Here is a 23276-nt window from a genome sequence, read left to right as displayed (position 1 = left end):
AATTTGTATTCCAAAGTCTATATGAATCTTGTGTGTGTGCAGGTGTTGGTGGGGATTGATCCCAGGGCTTGTACATGCTAAGCTAGTGTCCTACCAACGAAACCAAGCACACACATGAGACTCTAACAAGAACTGCTCAACATATGGTACTATTTACACAATGGTTGACTTACTGTACACACTGTTTTAACATTCAGCTAGTGCCACAAACATATTACCTTTTAATGTATATTACTTCATACAAATTACCTGGCAGTGATTTAGACCATTTGACTACTGAGAGCAGTTGCCTCTCGCCTAGTTGGTTGAGACTGGTCAGTAAAGAGCTGGAAGTGTCGGGTTTTGTGTTGTCATGCCCTGCATAGATCACATCAGGCTCAATGCTCAGGAGCAGGTTGATGAGTGGGGGAACCAGCTGGATTTCTTGATTTGGTGAAAAGGCGATTCTCTGGCCTAGGGTCTGGCTCTCATTAGGAAGGCCCGCTGACTGAGGGAGAGCAATGCCATCAAGGGCTCTCATAACTCGGACTTTATTGAACTTCTTAAACTTCCGACCTACAGAGAGGACAAAAGGGAGAGAACTTTGTGTAAACACAGGAATTCATCATCTTAGCCGTGTATATTTTTTTTTAAGCCTTATAGTCACTGTGTGTACATTTTATCACCTATGTGAAAGTGAAACAAAGCCAGGCAGGCATGGTGATACAGACCTGTAATTCCAGTTCTTGAGAGGTGGATCAACCAGGTGGATCAAGAGGACTTCAAAGCATCCTTCTTGAACTACATAGTGAGTTCAAAACCAACCTGGACTACATAAGACCTTGTCTGAGAGAGAGAGAGAGAGAGAGAGAGAGAGAGAGAGAGAGAGAGAGAGAGAGAGAGAGAGAGGAAGAGGTGGAGGGAAAGGGGTGAATGAGAGATGGGAGGTGGGGGGATATTAGACATCAGATTTGAGTTAAATAAAAATTGTGCTCTCTGGGTTATCAGAGTATGTGTAGTCACATCAGGACCAAGCAGAGGTTATCAAGCTCTGAGTGAGAAGATGTATGGGATGGCAAGTAGCATTTTGGACACCAAAATCGGGGTTGGTCAGTTGTGTAACAGGATTGCCTTCCAAAGCTCATGGCCCAGGCTATGTTCATGCAAACAGGATTTACCACAATTGTGAGTCTTCTTTTGGATTTTATTCCCTTAAGAATCTGTTATAATTCATGCACATCTTGTAAACCCCACATCTTTCATATAATTTTGGTAGATTCATACATTTCTTAAAATCAACCCATGTGCTGCTATAAGATCTAAATAAACAAAATTAATACTATTGTGACAGTTTGAATGCAATTGGCTACCATAATCCCAAAGGGAGTGGCATTATTAGGAGGTGTGGCCTTGTTGAAGTAGGTATAGCCTTGTTGGAGGGAATGTTTCACTGTGGGAGCAGGCTTTGAGGTCTGTTTTGCTCAAGCTTTGCTCAGTGGGACAGACAGATAACTTCCTGTTGCCTGCAAGATGTAGAACTCTCAGCTACTTCTCCAGCACCATGTCTCCCTGTATGCTGCTATGTGCCACCATGATGATAATGTACTGAACTTCTGAACCTTAAATGAGCCACCCCAGTGCAATGTTTTCTTTATAAAGAGGTGCCGTGGTCATGGTGTCTCTTCACAGCAATAGAAACCTAACTAAAACAATGATCTTTCCTAAATTAAAGGAAGACACAATTTTCACCCTGTGATCTGTGCTTGCAGAATATATGTATTTCTAGTCAACTCATTCCTATTTTTGTGAATTATTTTATGTTCAGAAGAAAAATAATGATGGCAAGGAAGCAGAGTTTGCTTTTTAGAACATATTGATCTGTTGGCAGCCATACTACCCTGAAGGGACCCATACTCAGCTGATCTCAGAAGCTAAGCACTGCTTAACTCTTGGATAGGAGAACAGATTGATAGGCACCTGGCTGCTTATGTAGGCTGCTACTTTTCAGATGCATGGGGAATGAATTAGAGAAAGTTTTTGTGACTGAGGACAGGCTGGATTTCAAGCCCGACCTCCTAGGTCAGGCATAGCTTTTCACTATGAAGGGATATGTGCTGTGTGGCTGAGAGAGGCCTGGTTACTGTGTATAATGGTCCAGTTTTGTCCATCTGCAGCCAGTAGGCCACATGTATTCAGGACAGCTATCACTGCATGTTGTGTGATATCTGGATTGTGTTTTGACAAATAAAGCTTGCTCTACGTCACAGAGCAGAGATAGCCACTAGTTAAACATAGAGGTTTGGGGTTATAGATAATAGAGAGAGGGACAGGAAGTGGTAAAACAGGGTGGAGACAGGATCTAGGCCCTTTGGTAGGAGGAACTGAAGAATCACTGGTGGCTGCTCCCCTGTTTCTCTGATCTTTCAGGTTTTTATCCCAATATCTGACTACTGAATTTTATTGGGAAGATTAATTAGATTTACACATCATCTGGTATTGAATTTTGGAGAACAAATTCATGAAATAGCTACTTTTCTGTGGCTTTGCAGCCATCAGCACCCACTGGAGCTGTACCCAGTGGAATCACCGCACTACTAGCCAGCTTCCCCTTTCTTCCCCAAGCCCACTTATTGAGTATGGGATTTTCCTGTTACAGCCTCTCTGCAGCAATCTCCACAGGCACTTGGGCTCCAAATGCCACTGGTGTTAGCCCCTCACCACTGGCCCTGCTCTGTCTTCAGGCAGCTCCCACCACATGTGTGTGTTTTACAGACAGTGGGCTCCCTCTCCCTGTGGGTTGCAGCTTTCCTTTGACCCCCTCCTTAGGCTGCAACCACACTAGGTAGCTGCCTTGACACCCACTTGGACTTCTGTTGTTGTTGCAACCACCACACACTCTCAGCTCACAGCTACACACTAGCAGCTGCAGCTGCCCTCAGCAAGGCTGTGACCACCTGTGTTCTCCACTCAGATGTGCTACAAAGTGGCAGCCAGCTTCACACTTCACCACCAGCAGTAGCAGATTTGGTGATACAGTTGGAAATTCTTAAATGGGGGGAATTAGTTGAGAGAGAGAGAGGGAGAGAGAGGGAGAGAGAGAGAGAGAGAGAGAGAGAGAGAGAGAGAGAGAGAGAGAGAGATATCTTTCCCACTTTAAAAAATGGGAAACACTAATACCATGGAGGGAGTTAGGTCTGTATGATTGTATAATGGATGGTTTTAAAGGGGGACAATTAAATAAGCAGATAACTTAGCTGTGCTTCACATAATGTTAATTATAATTATGAATGGTTTGATAATTCTTGTTTTAGCCCTAAAAATATTGGTTGATATGAGTGTCAAGATATAGGCTTTGGAAAAAGTTACTAGAGCCGGTTGGTGGTGGCACACACCTTTGATCCCAGCACTCAGGAGAGAGAGCTAGGCAGATCTCTGTAAGTTTGACAACAGCCTGGTCTACAGAGCAAGATATAGGATAGGCACCAAAATTACACAGAGAAACCCTATCTCAAAAAAATAAAAATAAAAAAGAAAAGAAAAGAAAAAGTTACTAGAGAAAACATTGCCATTTTGACTGTTGTTACAAGCCTTAGAAAAACATACTAAAACAGATAATAGAGATATTCAGTCAAAGACAGAGGAATTTAAAGGAGCACTAACCTCACCATTATATTATAAAATTAGAGAGGAACACCACAAAGTTATCAAACAACCAACCTTAATTTATCCAGTCACCTTATAGGAACAAATGACAAGTATCCCCAAGGTTATGTAAGAGCTGACTGGATTCCTGTAGAAATGATAGATTTGAGGACATTTAAGCAAGTGATAGTCTCATATGGTATGCATTCACTTTTTGTCATGGTTAACTAGAAAAACTTGGTTACAACAGTATTGGAATCTGGTCCTCAATTACAGTGGAGGGCCTGGTAGAAAGATGAGGCTAGGATCATTGAACAATAAAGTAGGGCTAGAGGTATTAAATTTTCCCAAAACCAACTTCTTGATGAGGATGATTATTCAGATGTACAAAGACAGTCTATATATGATGACCATACCCTGGCTCTATGCCATGCAGCAGCTTTGAATGCTTGGGACAGAACTAAAGAAGCCAGAAAGAAAACTAAATCATTTAACAAAGTTATACAGGGCCCAAAAGAAACGTTCACTGATTTTCTTTTAAAATGGTTTACTGACCAACCTGTCTGGGTGGAACAAGGCTTTTGACATCAGAAAAATTACAGGTGGGATAGGTACTGGGGATGCTGTGAATGTGTTGCTCTGATTGATTGATAAATAAAATGCTGATTGGCCAGTAGCCAGGCAGGAAGTATAGTGTAGGCAGGATAAGGGCAGAGGAGAATTCTGGGAAGTGGAAGGCTTATTCAGGAAATGCTGCCAGCTGAAGCCACCATGACAAGCTAGATGTAAGGTATTAGTAAGCCACAAGCCACATGACAACTTATAGATGAATAGAAATGGGTTAATTTAAGACATAAGAACTAGATAGCAAGAAGCCTGAACCCATTAGGCCAAATAGTTTAAATAATATAAGCATTTGTGTGTTTATTTGGGTCTGAGTGGCTGCAGGTCTGAGTGAGACTGGAGAAAACTCCAACTCCAGACAGGAGCAGCTAAATGCTCAATATACTGAAGAATTAACTAGTCCATGGAATTCTTCTACAATTTTTCTTAAAAAGAAATCTGGAAAATGGTAACAGATCTAAGGGCTATTAATAAGGTAATTCATCCAGTGGGCTCTCTACAGCCTTGAATTCCCCTGCCTTCCCTATTACCTAAAAGATGGTCTATTATAGTTATTGATTTAAAAAAACTGCTTCTTTACTAATCCTTTACAAGAAAAGGATAGAAAAGAATTTGCTTTCACAGTGCCTACTTATAATAATTCTCAGCTTGTTAAGAGATATCAATGGAAGGTTCTCCAACAAGGGATGTTAAATAGCCCTATCCTGTGCCAGTACTTTATATAACAGCTATTGGAAATGATTCATGTACAGTTTTCTTAATCTACCATTTACCATTATATGGACGATATTTTACTAGCTGATTCAAATGTAGACACTTTAGGAAAAAAAATGTTTGAAGAAGTAAAGAAAAATTTGCCTTGTTGGGGATTACTAGTTACTCATGAAAAACACAAAGAGGAGATTCTATTAATTACTTAGATTATAAAATAAGTTTGCAAAAAATTTAACTCCAAAAGGTACAAATCAGGAGAGATCAATTATGGACTCATAATGACTTTCAAAAATTGCTGGGAGTCATTAACTGGCTATGGCCCATAATTAGATTAACAACCATCTTGTTTTGCTTTCAAAGTATTTAATTGTGTTTTACCATATAATAACACAAAAATGTGGAGAGAAACATGACAAAAAACTCCCTTAAACATTAGTTTTCTCACTATGACATCCTGTTTCCCATGGTAATCCTCAATCCTTTACATTTTACTACAATTCATTTTACCCTTCTTTCTCCTTTTTCATACACCTTTTTTATGACTTCATCAGTATTGATTACCTTGTGAAATATAGGTTTCTTTTTGAAAACTAGAGCAAACATTTTACACACTGACCAGATTAAAAAAGAAAAATATCCTCAAATAAAAGACTCTAACTTCCTGACATGTTGATTATATAAACTATAACTGGAATCAATATAGAAAATATTCACAGTTATGCTCATGGTTCAGTCTTTTCATGAGTAAAAGAGTAATCTAATGTTGAACTGGGTCACTCAGCTGTCCTTATTAATAGATCAATTTTTAAAATATTAATATTTGTACTTTAGAGATGAGTTTTATTAAAGTCTAGCATTTTGCCAACTTTATGAGGTTAATATAGACCCTAGCAAATGTGTCAACCAAAAACTATTTTCACTTATTTTTTTACTTTCTAGTGAAATATTGAGTGATGCCATGTGCTAGGTTCTGGTCTTTTATTTTGAAGGTAAAAGACAGAGAGTGCCTTTAAACAAAGGGGAAACTCATGCTAAACAGTGGCCATACTACAAATAAAATAGATGTAGCACAATGCCCAGTGATTTGAAGGATTATGGCAACAGTGGCACTCAGGGGAAGAATTTGTGCTTGGCCCCCCTGAGGGCCTTCTAATTGCCTTAATTTTGAAATCTTCAGACTGAGGACTCTTTAGGAACAAATCAAGCAATGCATCTAAAAGAGGACTTTTAACACCAGGAGAATTATTTTTAAGATTTACAAAAACATATAGTGTTATTAACAGACATTTTCTTAAAGAGTGAAATTGTTATAATCTTCTTAACTCTATAATCTACCTTCCACCATGAGTGTCAGCCTGTTCTTCCAAAAGTGCTTAGAAAAGATATAACAACTCTTCCCTCATCTGCAATTACGACATTATATCATAATAAAAAGTGAACTTTGAGTTGGCCATATCTGCTATGAGTCCTGCTATTTTACAAAAGCTTTGTTACTAGGGTCAATTATTTTACCTACCTAATTCTAAGATACACATTTTAAAATTAGTGTATATATTTGACACAGGATACAGTAAAATTTTGCATCTTAGATAGCTCATACACACTGACAGTCATTTTAATTACTTTTTTCCTTTATCCATTGTGGTGTGGTGTGATGTGGTGTGTGTGTATGTGTGTGTGTGTGTGTGTGTGTGTGTGTGTGTGTGTGTGTGTGTATGTGTATATATGTGTGTGTATGTGTGTACAGGTGTGTGTTCAGGTGTGTGTGTGTGTGTGTGTGTGTGTGTGTGTGTGTAAGTATGTGTACAGGCATATGGAAGCCCAAGGTTGATGTGGAGAATCAGCCTCAGTTGTTCTTCTAGCCTGTTCACTCAAGCAGGGTCTCAGTTGAACCTAGAGCTTGATGATATGACAAGTCTCATCAGCCACCTTGAGATTGGAATTACAGCAGGGTTGCTTTATGTTAACAGCACGTTCATGAGTCCTGGATATCTGAACTCCAGGCCTCATGCTTATGGAGCAAGCAGTTTAACCCATGGGCCACGTCCCTAGCCCTTAAATACTTTTGATACTTGGAGGGAAAGAAATGAGAGATGAAGGAAAATTATCTGTGTTTATTTTTCATTTCTTTGTTCATGTATTTCCTCCAATACTCACATGTATTATGGCATCTATTGTCTTACTTAGGTGAGCTGTGTTCAGTTAGAAGAGGCATCTTTACCTTACCTACATTATTCAATACATGGCACCTAAGTTTCAAGAACTTGAAGAGAAACAAATGAAAAGAATAACTACAGATGAGAATAAGGCAAAATGAGGGGGCAGAGCAAACAATGGGACCACACAGATTTAAGAACACAGCTGCAAAAACTACATGAGAAGAAGTCAGTGTAAGAAATGATGTCAACAACGTGGAATTTTGATGAGAAAACTTACCAAATTATGTTTTTGCAGGACTAAGACTAATGTGGATGATGGAAAGATGATGGATGTAGGAAGCAGTTAAGTACAATTCCCAGATACTGACCAGGAACTATGAGGGGAAGGAACAAGGGAGCCTGCCTTTAAGGCAAACTCTAAGAGCTTCTACAAAGACCTGAGTTTTCGGATACAAATTGTTTATCATTGCTTAAGAAAAACAACCTGCCCAGGCAGAGCTACAACTTGACAAAGTTATTCCCCAAACTTCAAGGATTAAGAAAAATATATTTGATAAGAAATAGCAGTTCATCAACAAAAGAGAACTATAGATTCCTGTGGTTTTGTTCACCAGGATTAGACACCTACAAGGCAAGGATTGGCTCTAGGGGACAGAGGAAAGGGAATGCCATGCATTTTCTCTTTCCAGAAAATGTCAGTGAAGATTTGGGAAGTTGAAGAAGGAACACACACCGCCAACACTTGACCCTCACTTCCTTCTTCCTTTTTGCCTCTTCTTCAGCAACACAGACTCCTATCCTTTTTCTTCAGTAGGTCAAATTTGTGAACACTTTTTGTAACTTCAGCATGCTCCTGGAGTTGTAGACTCTATTCTGAGCAGTTCATCAAATCACTTCTAAAATCAAAATATGTATGGTACTGTCCTCTAAGGGCAAACAGAATCTTCAACTGACAGACATATTTTACCCATTTACATACTATATTACTATTTGAAAAGGTACATATTGTCTTTAAGATTATGCTTCTGTGTGGAAATATTATTTGAGGATATAAGTATATGAATATACTGCCCAACAGCTATTAAATTAATATCTGTATCAGTGTATATCTACACTCCTGGAAACTGCATATAGTCATCAGGAGGTTTCATCTCCATGCATTGATTGGGCCTGGAAATGAAGCAGTTCTTTCTCTCTCCACTTGGTGTGTGGTGAAGGAAAATCTCTCTCAAGTTCATAATCACAAGCCTCCCTCATGAAGCTCGGGGGCTTGTTATTATCCTTCTTCTAAGATATAAGAAACTAAGGGCAAAAAGTAAATGTTAAAGGCTGTCTTTCACTGATGTGATCTCCAGGTGTCTGGAATGGTTAAATGTAAATTATCTGTGAGAGATACACCTTCAGTTAAGGCCACCCACACAAGACTAACTTCTACTGAATGTGAGCCTATGGGCCAAAATGTAAAAGGTACTGTAAGTGAGAAACAGCAAAAACAGTCAAGAGTCAACCCCAGCTTTGGTTCACTCTAGTGTATGAGACTTAATTGCTAGCTTTTTCAGGAACCCTAATGGACTGAATGTTAAGTCTTGAGTGACCAATGGAAACCAGACGGAATACTGACACCACTACCAGTGAAAAAATGTAAGAACGTAGGATGCATTTGTTTTTTAAAGCAAGAAATGGATTGGGTTTGCCAACATGCTATAGTAGTGTTAAATAGATACTTTTGGACCTTAAAATTATTGTTTGCAATATAATTAAAAACACAAGAACACAAAAGCTGCTCTAAAAAAAAGACAACTTTCTGGAGGAAGCAAGTACAAATCTGATATAAAGGAAACACCAAGTCTGGGGGGTAGCTTGATGTATGTATCTCTAGGCAGGCATGGTGGCTGTCACAATCCTAAGACTTAGGAGGCAGAGACTACAATTCCTAGGGCAAGCTGGCTAGCTAGTCCAGCATAAATGAGGAAGCTTCAGATAAGTAAGAGACCTCAACTGAATAAATTAAGTGGAAAGTGATTGAGAAAGTCCCCAGGTATCAACTTTGGGCCTCCATACACACATATGAAAACATGTATGCACATATTACACATACAGGCACACATCCATTTGTTTAAATACTCATTAAGATAGAAAAACAAAACAAAACAAACAAAAACCAAAGCACACACCCCATAGAAGAATGATGAACTAGAACACAGAACTGACTGAAGTATCCAAACAATAGCAATGATATAAGGAATAACAAAATGGACAAGGAAGGATGAAGAATGCTGTTTGATGTGGTCCCCATACTACTTAGCTGTGAGTAAACGGAACAAGAATGAAGGATCGATACAGCTCTGAGATGAGTCTGTTTGCCTTGTGTACCTGTATTCCCTCTATTTTGCTGCTGTTTCTCTTTATCCCTGCAGGAAATATTTCATCTTGAAAGTATGGTGTGAGATATTCACATGAGGCACTTAATGCTGTTGTAGGATGTGAAGCACCAGCATGATGTCAGAAGCTGAAATGTAGCCTTGATGAGATCCCCAAACTTCTGGGAAAAGGATGGGGCATTACAGATGGATGAAGATCCTTGACTTCATGAATGTCATAATGCACACGACTCTAGAAGACTGTGTAGGTGTCTTCTCAGTACTTGTAAGGAATTACAGAATATTTTTGTGATGGTTATGAGTTCAGATTTGCAGAGCACCATAACCACTGTGCAAGGCCAGGACCGCTGCCCCAGACTAAGATGTAACAACAACTGCTGCCCTGATACCACCTGGTCCTTCACGCTCACATCAGAGTCCACCAACGATTTCCAGTCCCAACAGTGTGTCTGCACATACAGTTCAAAGGAGACACTGATGTCAATGTAACCATTTGTCCAACTATACAAGCATTGACTTTACAAAGTCTATATTACTCAATGTTACCTGAAAAATTTAATATTGAACCCCTGAATCTGTACTCAAGCTGGATCTGGAGAATAGAAGGCTCTGGTGGATACCACAAGCAATTCTAGACAGCATTGAAAAAAGTAGCTCTGAAAGGAAAAGAATGCTGAGCACAAGGCAAGATTGAAATACTAAGGATGGTTTCTGGCTCACATGTGTGGGAGGGTGTGTAGCAGGCACTCCTAGACAGTGAGCTGAAGACAACACAAGGCTGCAGAATTCAGGGAGGTGGATGGAGAGCCAGATCAGGGGTGAGGGCTACTGACAGGCTGGCTCAAAGCTTAGAAAAGGCTGTCCATGAGGGGAAAACTGGACAAAGGCCAGAGAAAAAAGGAAGTAGCCACCATCCACAGCCATTCTTGTTTTAAGAGGGGGACATGGCTTTAGTTGTTGTTGTTGTTGTTGTTTTATAATAATAAAAGGTCAGAACAGGCTTCTAGACTTCTGAGCTGAATTCAGACTTGGGGGATTCTCCAGGAAAAGTGTGGTGGTGAAGTGTAGAGGAAACGCCAATGACAAGGATAAACTTTTGCTGTACAACTCATCCTCTTCAGCGCAGGACATCGTCCTCTACATGAAAAGAAGGGAGGCTGACCCTTACTCAGAGAGGTGAGGGCAGTGGCCAGCCACTGCTTCCTCACACAGCTTTCAAGAGTTTGAGTACAGGACTCTCTACAAAACAAAACAACAAAAAAAAACCACCAACAACAAAAAACATAGCTACAGAAATGTTTAACAAACATTACTTATTCACTTAATTACTCCTCTATGTAAAAGTTTCTTTATTTTTGAAAGCGCTAGTTACTTTTGTAGTTCCTTAGCATTCTTTCCACAAATGTAAAAGAACTGTATTCCTTTCTGAGTGTGTGTGTGTGTGTGTGTGTGTGTGTGTGTGTGTGAGAGAGAGAGAGAGAGAGAGAGAGAGAGAGAGAGAGAGAGAGAGTGTGAGTGTGTGTGTGTGTGTGTGTGTGTGTGTGTGTGTGTGTGTGAGAGAGAGAGAGAGAGAGAGAGAGAGAGAGAGAGAGAGAGAGAGAGAGAGTCTGAGAGAGAGAGTCATTATGCAGAAATATTTTCTGAAGAAGTTAGACACATGAAACCCTACGGAGAAGATATATCACCATCCTTAGGGGTGGAACTATCTTCCTACTCAGTGATGCACAGCAGTGAACTAAATGTAAAAGTTCACTGTGACCTGTGCAAAGCCAGGGAAGTGATTCATAAAAACAAGACTCACAGGCACTGGGAAAACCAAGAGCTTCATCATCATTCTCAGGATGAGAACAGCAACTGGGGCAAACAGGAACAGCCCATTAACAAAATCTATGTCTTGACACATCAAAACCATATTTCTTCTGACATTCTCCCATGGGATTTTATTAAATCCTGGACAAGATTACCTCTCATATGTCACCTTTATTCAAAAGGTTTGTATATGAAATGAGAAACTTTAGGAAGGAGGAATAAATGTAACTGAAGAAAGAAAGGGGTAAAGAAGGGAGGAGAGGAAGGAAGCAAAGAAAGCCTGGAAGGAAGGAAGAGGAGGGTTTAGCTCCTTTTTCAGCAGTGTGTGAGTCGTGATTACTTCCACAGGATCCTCTTCTTAATGTGGAGCAAGCCAGCTCTGAACTACCCAGATAGAAGTCAATCAAAAGTGAACACACTTCTACAGCCCACAAGCATAACCCTCTCTCCTCCAGAAACTTGAATTGATTTTAAACTTTGCTGACATTGAGTCTAGTCCTTTGCAGTAATGACCTCTTCCTGAGTGACATGAATTGGATTATTTATTGTGCAGATTCCTGTCAATGACTCTCAGAAAGTTTCTGCTATGTTTGAATCCCAGGAGACCCAAGTGTACTGACTACTTCTTTCTGATAAACTTCTGTGTGGATCCACTATTGGAATAATTAGGTAGGCCATTGTTGTATTTTTGTTCCTCATACTGTCCTTGGGTTACCACTAGATTTCAATGAATTTTTCTAATAGCCCTGAAATATACTAATTTTTTTAATCCCCAAATTATCTCTCTAAAAATGCTCTATGTCTGGTACTGGAAACCTAGTTAACTATTCAGTGCTAGTAAAATCATGATTATTGGAAGAGAATCTACAACCACTGATTTATTAAACCAGCATAATCCCTAACAGTAATGCATAAACATTTGTCTTTATCCCCACAGTTTGGTGTAGTCTTTACCCCTCACCAAGGAAACTTCTCTTTGCAACAGACAGAGAGCATTACAGAAAACAGCAACCAACCAAAATGCAGAGTTGTGGAGCCCAGTCTCAGTGGGAACATCTACAGAATACTCCCACACCTAAGGCTCTAGGAGCATTGCAGAAGAGGAGGCATAAAGGCTGTAAGAGCCAGAGGATCAGGGAGTTTGTTGAGGGATTTTGTGTCTCTTAGTAACATCAGATGTTACACCCATAAAGTCCCACCAACATGACTGACCAAACATCAGTTGAACAAATAGAACATCACAAAGACAACATCACCAAACATGACAGGCAAACTGGGGAAAATCCCACAAGGCCTCTACCACACACAAAGAACTGCAGACAACTGAAGGAAGCTGGGAGTGGGAGAGCTGGCCTTCCCCAGGAGAGAGCACACCAATTGGTCTGGTGCCAAATGGTCATTCCTGAAAATACACATACAAGTAACACTATTTGGACTCAACAGGTTATATTTCAGAATATAGATGTACATACAAAAACATATATGCATGTGATAATAATTAATGAAAGGAGAGACCATGAATTTGAAGGAAAGTACAGAGGGGACTTTGGGGAGGGAAGGGAGAGAAGAAGTATTGAAGTTAAAACACAAACTCAAAAATAAACCAACAAACCAAAATGCTGTATTGTTACAGCATTGTTAGTCCTGATGATCCATCTACACTATGAAACTCAATTATTTTGAAGACAACATGTTGTTTTGAAAGATAAACTAAGTTGAAACAACTTCAATCAGTTTAGAACATTGTTGGAAACATCTGGGGTTTTTTAAAGAGGAAAAATAGTATATATTTAATTATTTCTAGTGGTAATGACACATGCACAGAATAAGCAGTGGAGACTACTTAGGAAAACATACTTTAAATATGACCTTAAAGGATTAATTCCTGTCTTTATTCTACAAACCCTTATTAAATTAAGTTTATGCATTAGATAGTATGTAACAAAGCTCTTACTATTTTATCCACATCCCCAAGAGACTAGATGTTTGTTTTGGCTACTTTTCATATTACATTAGGAAAATGGAGAACCAACCTGCATCATGGCTAGTCCATAATAGTTCCCATTTCTATCCCTTGTCACATTTTAAACATTAATAGTTTCTCTTCATTCTCAAAAGGTCATTGCACCCAAAAGTAGTTCACTGACAGAGGCACACTCTGCAAAGGGGTTAACTTCTCTATGATTTCAGAAGCTCTGGGTCACAGGGTCGCAATAAGAAACAGGAGTCAGTGACAGGGAGACAGAAGCAATGACAAGGAAGCTTGGCCAACAGGTTGCTAGCTCAATGTGTTTCTCTAACGTGTCAGGCTGCAGCCATTGGGCTGGGAACTGTTGGATCTGCTCATAGAACAAGTTCCACCCACAAGCAGCAAAAATATAGAGAATTTGGGAGCAGCTGCAACAGGTCTCCTGCAAGTTGACCTTGCTACTATCTCTGATCTGTGACTACTTTGGTATACACCCATGGCATGGAATCCTTCCTTTCCCCATGTTCGGGGTCTTCTCTGAAGAAATCTTCCACTGACGTTCCTTTTGCCTTCTCTCTCTCTCTCTCTCTCTCTCTCTCTCTCTCTCTCTCTCTCTCTCTCGTGTGTGTGTGTGTGTGTGTGTGTGTGTGTGTGTGTGTGTGTGTGTGCAGAAGTAAACCATGTGCAGACACAGACTGAGGTGACTCCAAGCACAGGCTTCAGAAGGGTGGTGAACATGACTGAGGAAGAGAGAAATAGGACTTCAGGGATGGAAGACTGGGCTGAGTGTGAAAAAGGCAGACCAAGGGTAGTTGGCTTGAAAAGATCACTTCTATACTGTCTGATGATTGGAATTCACACTCGAGATTCCTGTTGTTCCAACATACTGGTAAGCTCCACTTCTTCCTGTTCCACTGACTTACATCTAGAAAAATCCTCACCAAGCTGTGCAACACTGTACTTCCTCAGATATACACCATTTACTTTGTGTACACCATCCTCCTTTTCCTCTCATAAAGTGTTCTCATTCTGGGCTCTTCTTGGAAACTTTCACCATATCTCTCAGAATTTACTCTCTCCTTGTCCTTCTTAGGATAATACTGTGTGGCATGTGGGTCAAGCATGCTGCTTTCTGTGGAAGTAGGAGAGTTGGGAGTACAGAAAGCTCTGGAAAGATCAGCATGTGAAGGAGACCAGTTTGTAGAGGAAGCCTGTACTTACCTGGGCTTCAATGACTAGAGGAACTCTGAAGGGTGACGGGCACCACAGCAGTGGCCCACAGCAGGCCCTTTCTCTCCCCACTTTTAGCCCTCTTGAAACCAGGCCACAGGAAGGATATGGTACACTCCCGGCTCCTCTATCTCTTCCCCTGGTGAACTTTGCCCCATGTTCTCCAGACTGAGACCCACACCTTTTACAATTCAGTCATCTTAGTAGAGATTAGACCATTCTGTGAGTAGATCAGCAAGGGCATCTCTAAGTAGGGTGTGTAACACACTACACAAATCATACCGGCCTAATCCATTTTTCCCCTGGAGGAGTAAAACCACTTCTGCTACATACACTGTTTTGGGCAGTACATTGAATGTACATTTACACCATTCAGAATATATTCACTCTGCTTTAGGAAAGATATCACTATCAATTTTATTGTTTCAGGAAACAGCTAAGTCAAATGAAGATGTGGACCACTGTAAGGGTCAGGGACAAGCCGTCCTCTTGACACTCATGCATATATCCACCTGCTCAACATTGTTCACAGAGCCTTTGTCCTTTTGGATGTGTGTCACTTACCTCACTGCAGAGTGCAAGCCCCAGGAGGACTGGAGTTTGTGAGACAGTGTCTGTTACAGTCCCAGAGTATTCCCAGTAGGCTGGCCTGGATGGCCATCATACTCTAATGATGTGTTGATCTTAACCACCCTAGAACTAGAATCACCCTGCCTGGCCTTTCTAAAAAGGTGAGTTCTGGAAATCAAGCTCAACATTCCCTGCTTGCAAGACAAGCATTGCATACAGTGAGAAGTTTTATTTTCTGCTGTTATCAAAAAAGAGGAAGAAATAGGAATGAAGGGTAGGCAGAAAGAAAGAAAATTAGGAAGGGAGGGAAAGGAAGGGAGGCAAGAAAAGAAATCAGAACATGGAGGAATCTAAGCTAAAACAGTGATAATGTAGAATTATGAAAATATAGTGATAATTCTGGAGGTGTTAGGGTATGGCTTGAATAATGGAGTAAACTGACAAGATGTATGCACAGAGAGGGCATTGAAAGACTATACAAGCTTGGATGACAGGGCAGGGCTCAAGAACATTATGAGAGAGCATGAGACTCTCTAGGTTGACCTTACATCATCAGACATACTCTGAATACTCTGCTTGAACTCTATTTCTAACCTGTGGTCAAAGGGAAGAAACCTTTAAAGGGATTTAAGGGAAAATCCCAGATTAAAGTTCCTGATGGATGGGTCAACCATGCTCCAGTGGCTGACCCCCACCCCATACCCGTTAGTATGTGGGCAGTGACAACTGGACTCTATGAATTTTTACTTTAAAGGAGGAAGAGAGAGAGAAAGAGAGAGAGAGAGAGAGAGAGAGAGAGAGAGAGAGAGAGAGAGAGAGAGACAGACACAGACAGACAGACAGAGAGAAAGTTGGGTAAGGTAGTTCTAGGAGGAGTTGGGGGAGGAATGGAGGTTAACTATTATCAAAATCCATTATGAAATTGTCAAAGAATTGATAACAATGTTATAATCCTGATGGAAGTGGATCATTGAATTAGAGGCCATGGTGTTCTCTAAGGCAACCACATTGTAGAAAAAAAGCAGCAATGGAGCCAGGGAGTGGCCACAGGATCTCCAAGTCTACTTTGCAGCTCCAACAGCAAGAAGTGTGACTTGTGAGAAAGCCCTGGCTTTCTAAAATATGGGAGGTCACCAAGACTGTTGAGGACAAAGCTGAAAAGGAAAGAGGAGGAAATTGAGGTGCAGGACTTGAGAAGTACTGAAAATGGGTGACTGATGTAGTCACTGACTTCTGAGCACCTCCCCAACCAGGCATTGTATGGACACATTTGAGACTTGGGCGTTTACTTGGGGAAAATAGTCTTTAGTCATAAAACCATAAAGTACTAGGAATGCTGCAACTCAGTGAATTATTGCAGCTCAGCAAAGTGGCCAGAATGTTGAATGGGTTTTAATTTTACCCAAGAACATTGGCAAAATTTTTAGGGAGGAAATAACACTTGGGTGAGGTTTTAAATTTGAAGAATATTGGTCTAAAAATAACATTTCCCAAAGGAAGAAATGTGGAACATTGAGGGAACACAAGCAAGCTTGCTTTAGGCGGCTCCTGGAAGAAGAAGCCTTTCATCTCAACATAATGTATGTCTCACGGTGCTTTTGACAAGTCTCCACATACAAAACTGATTCCTAGACATTCTTGTGTAGGCTATGACTCTCCCCTACCAGTGCGATGACACGGAGTCTGCCAACCACACTCCATGGCAGGCACTGTGCACAGGAGTCAGCCAACACAAACTGGATCCCAGAGAGAGAGAAAGAGGAAGGGAGAAAGAGGCAGAGGCTGTATGGTAAGGAGGTGAAAGGAAACCTGGGAAGTGTTATGGAGGGAATGAATATGATGAAAATACATGAAATTCTCAAAGAATAAACACAACCATTATTTTAAGGTCTGACTCTAATATGTTTGAGTGTATGTGTATGAGAGCAAGTGTGTGTGTAAGAGTGTTCATGCATTCTTGCCCATGTGGTTGTGGAGGTCAGAGGACAACCATGAGCATCATTCCTCTATTTTCTCTTGTGATGACAAAGTCTGCTCACAGCCCTGGAGTTTGTAAAGTAGGCTAGACTGGCTAGCCACCAAACCTCAGTGAAATTTTGGTCTTGATCTCCCTAAAACTTGGGTCATAAGTCAGTGTTTCCATACCCAGTCTTGTAAAAAAGGTAGATTTTGGAGATCAAACTCAAGTACTCATGCTTGCAAGACAAGCATTTTACTATCTCTCTAACCCATGACTTTAATATGTTTCATTAAGTGTGTTTGTGTGTGTGTGCACATGTGCATGTGTGCACATGCATGAAGGAGCACACACACACAGGCACAAATAAGCCATGCTGCACATATGGAGGACAGACTACAAATTTGGGAAGTTGGTTTTCTCCCACCACATGGGCTCTGGAGTTATAACTTGAGTCATTAGGCTTGGTGGCAATACCTTTAGCTACTCAGTTATCTGCTGGGTCCAACTTCAACACATTTACTACTATATTATTAAAAGCCATAAGAGCCTAAAAACAAAAATACAGTAGGGAGTTACTACTACATGTCCATGAAATGGATTCTTTGTCCATGGTGGTAACCTTGGTTAATTAGTCATTACTTAATTTGCATCTCACAAACTTTCACAATCAAGTTCTGAGCCCCAAGAGACCTCTGGACTCTCATTCTACAGTTAAAAAGCCTAATGCCCCAAATCCTAAAGGATTGGTGGATTATTTAAAATCACATAAGTAGTAAGTGTCAGAGCCTAGACTCCAACCTATACTGCCTACCAACAGATCCAGGCCCTATCATAAAGTCTACTGATACATAGCAGAGAAAGAGGGGGTTCCTCTCCCAACAGAACTCAGCATACTCAAAGTTTCTAGAGTTAACAGGATTGTATTGTTGGTTGTTTCAAACTGGAGTATGAATGCTCACCACCAATAAACAAGAAAAAAACAAGAATAAAGATGAATAAAATAAGGGATTCTTCTGACTGTGTGTTATAAGACACTATACTATTGACAAAAACATCAACATTACCTCCAAGGACCATGCCAGCCTGACAGCACTTTCTCAGGCGACATGCTGGGCAGTTTTTTCTGCGGATTTTATCAACAATGCAGTCATTTCTTCCAGCACATAAATAGTTATGTTGCCCTAAAAAATGAAAAAGTACAAGTTATTCACAAGTGGTAAAGACTCTAAGTCAAAGGGTATACACAGGGCATCAAGTTAATGGCCCCTGCAGCTAGCCTCTTGCTGGCCACCATTGCATCCTGGAAGTGGGACAGACCTCACCTGTGTCTTCTGGGCCTCAATGATGTGATGGTAAGTGCTATGAACATTCAAACAACTATTTACACCTAAATAAGGAGGCTGTGATTATCAAAATGAATGAATTTTTATGTCAAGACAAGCAAAGAGCTGGGTAGTCCAGCATTTAAATTCAATTGGGAAGGGGCATTTCTGATAGTTGAATACACTGACATAAAGTTACAATGTTAAGGTATTGACATAGCTTACATCACCCGTCATGTGTCACTCCAGTGGGCACCCATAGAAGATGGGAATAGATACAAAATGGTCTAAATAATTTCTGGAATCTCAGTCCATTCTAAATTATGATCATCTTTGGAAATAAATACTGGGCCATTAGAACCACAAAGCAGACACAGCATAACCTAAGGTGGTTACAAGTTAGTATCTGTCAATTTGTTTGGCTAAAGGAACAACACAGTCGTGCAGTCCCAACAAGAGTTGCTTAAGAACAATGCTTGGAGCCCACACATGGCCTCTGTGGTACAATGCTTGCTTATAACTCCCAGCCATTAAGAATGTAAGGGACCTCATCACAGGGGCCATTCCTTTAGGTACTTGGTGCATGTTCAGGTTTTTAAAAAAAAAAAAAGCCAAGAATAAGTGGACTGGCTTTGTCCCAATTTTATTATGGAAATCTATAGCCTTGAACTTTGGGGTTGACAACCCAGCAAAATGTATGCTGCCTCCACTTTTCTACCAATAATATTTCCCAGCTTATATTTTGGTTTTAAGATTGTACCATGCTCAGGCCTATTTTCTTGTTCCTTATTTTGGTGGCTCAGGTTATATATCATTGCTTCCCCTTGGTCCAATGTAACATAGTCACTCTTCAAGTCTATAACAAGGCAATCTATTAAATTACTGAGCTGTTTACTCACACATATCCAACAGGAGTTAACAGGATGTATGTCACAATGATGAAACCCCAATACAAGATGCCATCTAGCTCCCAACTGATGTTCATGGCATCTGCCTTTGTTGAAATCTAGGGAAGAACTGTATAACACATGCTATTTCTTTCTCTTGGGGAAATCTATCATCTATTTCTGAATTGGAAAAGAAAGGAAGAAATAGAAACTATTTTATATCATATCATATCATATCATATCATATCATATTATATTATATTATACCTTTTCTTTGTATGTGTTATTTTGTGTGTATGTATAGATGTGTGTGTGTGTGTGTGTGTGTGTGCCCATGTCTGTGTGTTCATGCAAGTGTGCATGTTCCCAGTGTGTGCACAGGGCCTGCATGTGTGTGTGTGTGCACAGGTGTGTGCATGTAGAGGCTAGAAGCCAACCTCTCTAGTGTCATTCCTCAAGAGTTGTCCACCTCGTTTTGAGAAATCATCTCTCACTGGGACCTGGGGCTAGGTTGGCTGGCCAGAGAGCTCTTGGGATCCACCTATCTCTGCCTCTCCAGCACTGAGATGAGAGGCACCCCCCACACCCATGGCAGGGCCTTCATGCTTACAGAGCAGCACTTTTCAGCTGAGCTTTCCACTGACACCTCTTTTCTTTTAAATTATTTGTATGCTTTTACATTCTTCAGAGTCTCAAAGTCTCATATGCTAAGTATCCCTGTCTTATCAGTGACACTCTCCTGCCTCTGTGACCTCCTCCCTACCTCTGACTCATCTTTCAAGGCTCTACTTATCCTTTCCCATCTGGTCTAACCTTGCTGATCCAAGAAAACCTGAGACACTTTTCTGTGTACCAAATGCTCATTTCATAAAATCAACATGCCTGTTTTTCCCAGTGCAAGTGACCATTAGGGTGGCTCTCGACAAACTGACAGCAAGGTCCCATTGCTGAAGACATTACCTCTATTGAACATGATGTTCAGCTGGTGCCTACATAGAGCCTCCACCAATATGTCCCAGACTCTCTGATACAGGAAGGTATTCTGCATGCTATCAGAAGAGCAACATAAGCTCCAAGGGAAGCATAAACCCCTTTTCTATGAGGGTGTATATGCTGGGGCAATGGTGGCACAAAGCTTGTGGGATAACCGATCAGGGAGTGACCTGACTAAAGGACCACTCTACCAGATGTAGTCTATCCCCAACACTGCTTGGGTGACCAAGAACCTGAGACTATATAGCCCAGGAACTTAGGGGAAAAAAACTAAATAATACTGGTCTAAAACCAGAAAAAAATGTAGTGATAAAATGACTCCTAATGATATTCTGCTGTACCCATAGATCAGTTGAGCTATCATCAGGAAACAAACATAGAGACCCACAGCCAGGCATTACACAGAAAGTGAGAGACCTAGGGACACTCAGCCCTAAAGGGATGTCTGCCTCAAATCCTGCCGCTTGGAAACCCATGGATGAGGAAGCAAAAAGGGTGTAAGATCCGGAGGGAAGGGAGAACACCAAGAAAACAAGGCTCTCTAAATAACAGCATGCACAGGGCCTGCATAGGTCTGCATCAGGTCCTCTGCACAGATATTGTGACTTCTAGTTTAGTGTCTGCTTGAATGGTCAAATGGGAGGACCAAGTCTCTTTATTCGAGACAGAGTCTCTGACTGACCTAGAACTTTTCCAGTGCGTTTCCACAGGTCTGTCTGTCATTCCCCCTCCCCCACTCCCCACCCATCTTGCCAGCCTTGGGTTAGAGTGGGCCACTCTGACCAAAGCTCTATATGTACTGCTGTGGATATCGCTCTGTGTAAATAAAGTTCTGATTGGCCAGTGGCCAGGCAGGAAGTATAGGCGGGACAAGAGAGAAGAGAATTCTGGGAGGTGGAAGGCTGAGTGGAAAAAGACACCGCCAGCCGCAGCCATGACAAGATGTAAGGTACTGGTAAGCCACAAGCCATGTGGCAAAGTATAGATTAATAGAAATGGGTTAATTTAAGATAGAAGAAGTAGATAACAAGAAGCCTGCCACAGCCATACAGTTTCTAAACAATGTAAGTTTCTGTGTGTTTACTTGGTTGGTTTTGAGCATCTATGGGCCTGGCTGGTGAGAGAGATTTGTCCTGACTGGGCCAGGCAGAAAAACTCTAACTACAATGTACTCTAGGTATTGAACTCAGGCCTTCTTGTTTGCAGGGCAAGGGCTTTTCAGAACCCAAAAATCCTTGCATTGCTATCATCTGCAGAAAGACAGATTTTCTTCATCCCCAAAGATCTGCAGACGAGGTATTGCTAAATAATTGCATTTACATATTGTTTTTAACTGCTCTCTACATTTAACTTTCTGGTGTTTCTACTATTTTAAAAGTTCTTATTATGAGAAGAATGAAGATTAAAATGTGACTGGGTAACTTCATTGTCTAGTGACTTGCAATATTTTAGTTATGTTACATGGCCCCATTTTTAACTGAAATGAACTTTTGTATTTTAAACTAGAAGAAGAATTTCCTTAAATTAAAATTTTCTTAAATAAAAATTTCCTATAAATTAAAAATATGTATTGTGTTGCCTATTTTTGAAGAATTTTTTCTTTTTTTGATTAGTATATGAGTATGGAGGGAGGAATGCCCACATGAGAACAAGTAGCCTCAGAAGCCATATATATGTGTCAGATCTCGTGGAGCTGGAGTTATAGGCAGTTGTGAGCTGCCTGACAAAGGTGCTGGGAACCAAACTCAGGTCCCTTGTAAGAGCAGTACATGGTCTTAAACACTGGGACACCTCTCTAGCCTTTGTGTTGCCTTTTAATAAGAGCATAGTGAATACATTTCATTTGTGTGTCTCTTTTGGCAATAAGAGGGAAATATACAGAAAAGAATCTGTATAACTGTGGTGCGTCTCAGGAACTATGACCCAGAAGTGGAGGCTGAGGCAGTGTGAACTGGTCCACATGAATAAATGACTCCAGCCACAGACACAGTAGTCCTGGATAAAACACTATACAGACATGTTGTTTCATTACAGTCTTGGCTACTTTTCAAAATGAGTCAAATCTGTAACCCAGAAGTGAACACAGAAAATAAGACATAGATAATCTCAAATGGTAGAAACAGAGCTAAGAACTAGGGTTTCAAACCCATGGATGAGTGTCACTGGGTATATCAAGCACACCCCAGGGAAGACCCCAAGAAGTTGGCCAACACGAAGTGAACTCCATGGATCTTTTGGGATTTTATTTCATTTGAGTTTTTATTTTTTGTTTGTTTGTTTGTGTTTTTGTCTTATAGTACTTTTGCTTGTTTATTTTGGTTTTTGTGTGTGTGTGTGTGTGTGTGTGTGTGTGTGTGTGTGTGTGTGTATTTGAAAGATCAAGAAAAAGTAAGAGAGAGAGGTAGAGAAAGAGAAGGAAAAGAAGAAAGGGAGGGAGGATGGGAGGGAATAACAAAGTTTAGTGGGTAGGGAAGATGGGAGTCTGAGAAGAATTGGGAGAGGGAAAAACATGATTAAATATGTATCATATGAATGAATGTTTTGGAGGCAAAAACATGACCTGAGCAGGCTTGAAGGAAAGCACTGATAAGTGAACTCTGTTTAAAGAGGCTTGTTGTAGAATATTATTTTAAGGCATGTTACTTTTGTTTATGCTACATTTATTTAGTTCTGTGAAGCTGTGTTACTGTGCCTGTCTAATATAGAGCTGAACAGCCAATAGCAAGGCAGGAGAAAGGAAAGGCATAGGTGGGGCTTGGAGGCAGAGAAAATTTATAGGAGCTGGCAGGAAGAGAAAAGAGAAAAGAAGGAGTGAGATAAGGAGGAAGAAGGGCCAGCCACCCAGCTACGTAGCCAGCCATGGAGTAAAAGTAAGATTTACAGAAGTAAAGAGAATAGGATAATTTAAGAAAAGCTGGCTAGAAACTAAGCCAAGCAAAGACCAATCATTCATAATTAAGAATAAGCTTCCATGTGTGATTTATCTGGGAGCTGGGTGGTGGTTCCCCAAAAGAGCAAAAGAGCAAAAACAAACAAC

General features: G+C 40.6%; 1 protein-coding gene across 1 annotated transcript in view; it reads right to left on the bottom strand.

Annotated features, from left to right (window-relative positions):
* Pgr (progesterone receptor) overlaps nucleotides 1-23276 on the bottom strand; it is a 65602-nt gene that overhangs the window by 21548 nt on the left and 20778 nt on the right. Inside the window, exons 3-4 of the mRNA XM_036193196.1 lie at nucleotides 18102-18218; nucleotides 250-555 (exon numbers count right to left, since the gene is read on the bottom strand). Of these exons, the coding sequence (XP_036049089.1) occupies nucleotides 250-555; nucleotides 18102-18218 (423 nt within the window). The remainder of the gene's footprint in view (nucleotides 1-249; nucleotides 556-18101; nucleotides 18219-23276) is intronic.

Source organism: Onychomys torridus, chromosome 7 (genome assembly GCF_903995425.1).
Source record: "Onychomys torridus chromosome 7, mOncTor1.1, whole genome shotgun sequence".
NCBI classification, from domain to species: Eukaryota; Metazoa; Chordata; class Mammalia; order Rodentia; family Cricetidae; genus Onychomys; species Onychomys torridus.
Note: the sequence above shows the minus strand (reverse complement) of the source record. Positions and strands in the feature narration are given on the sequence as shown.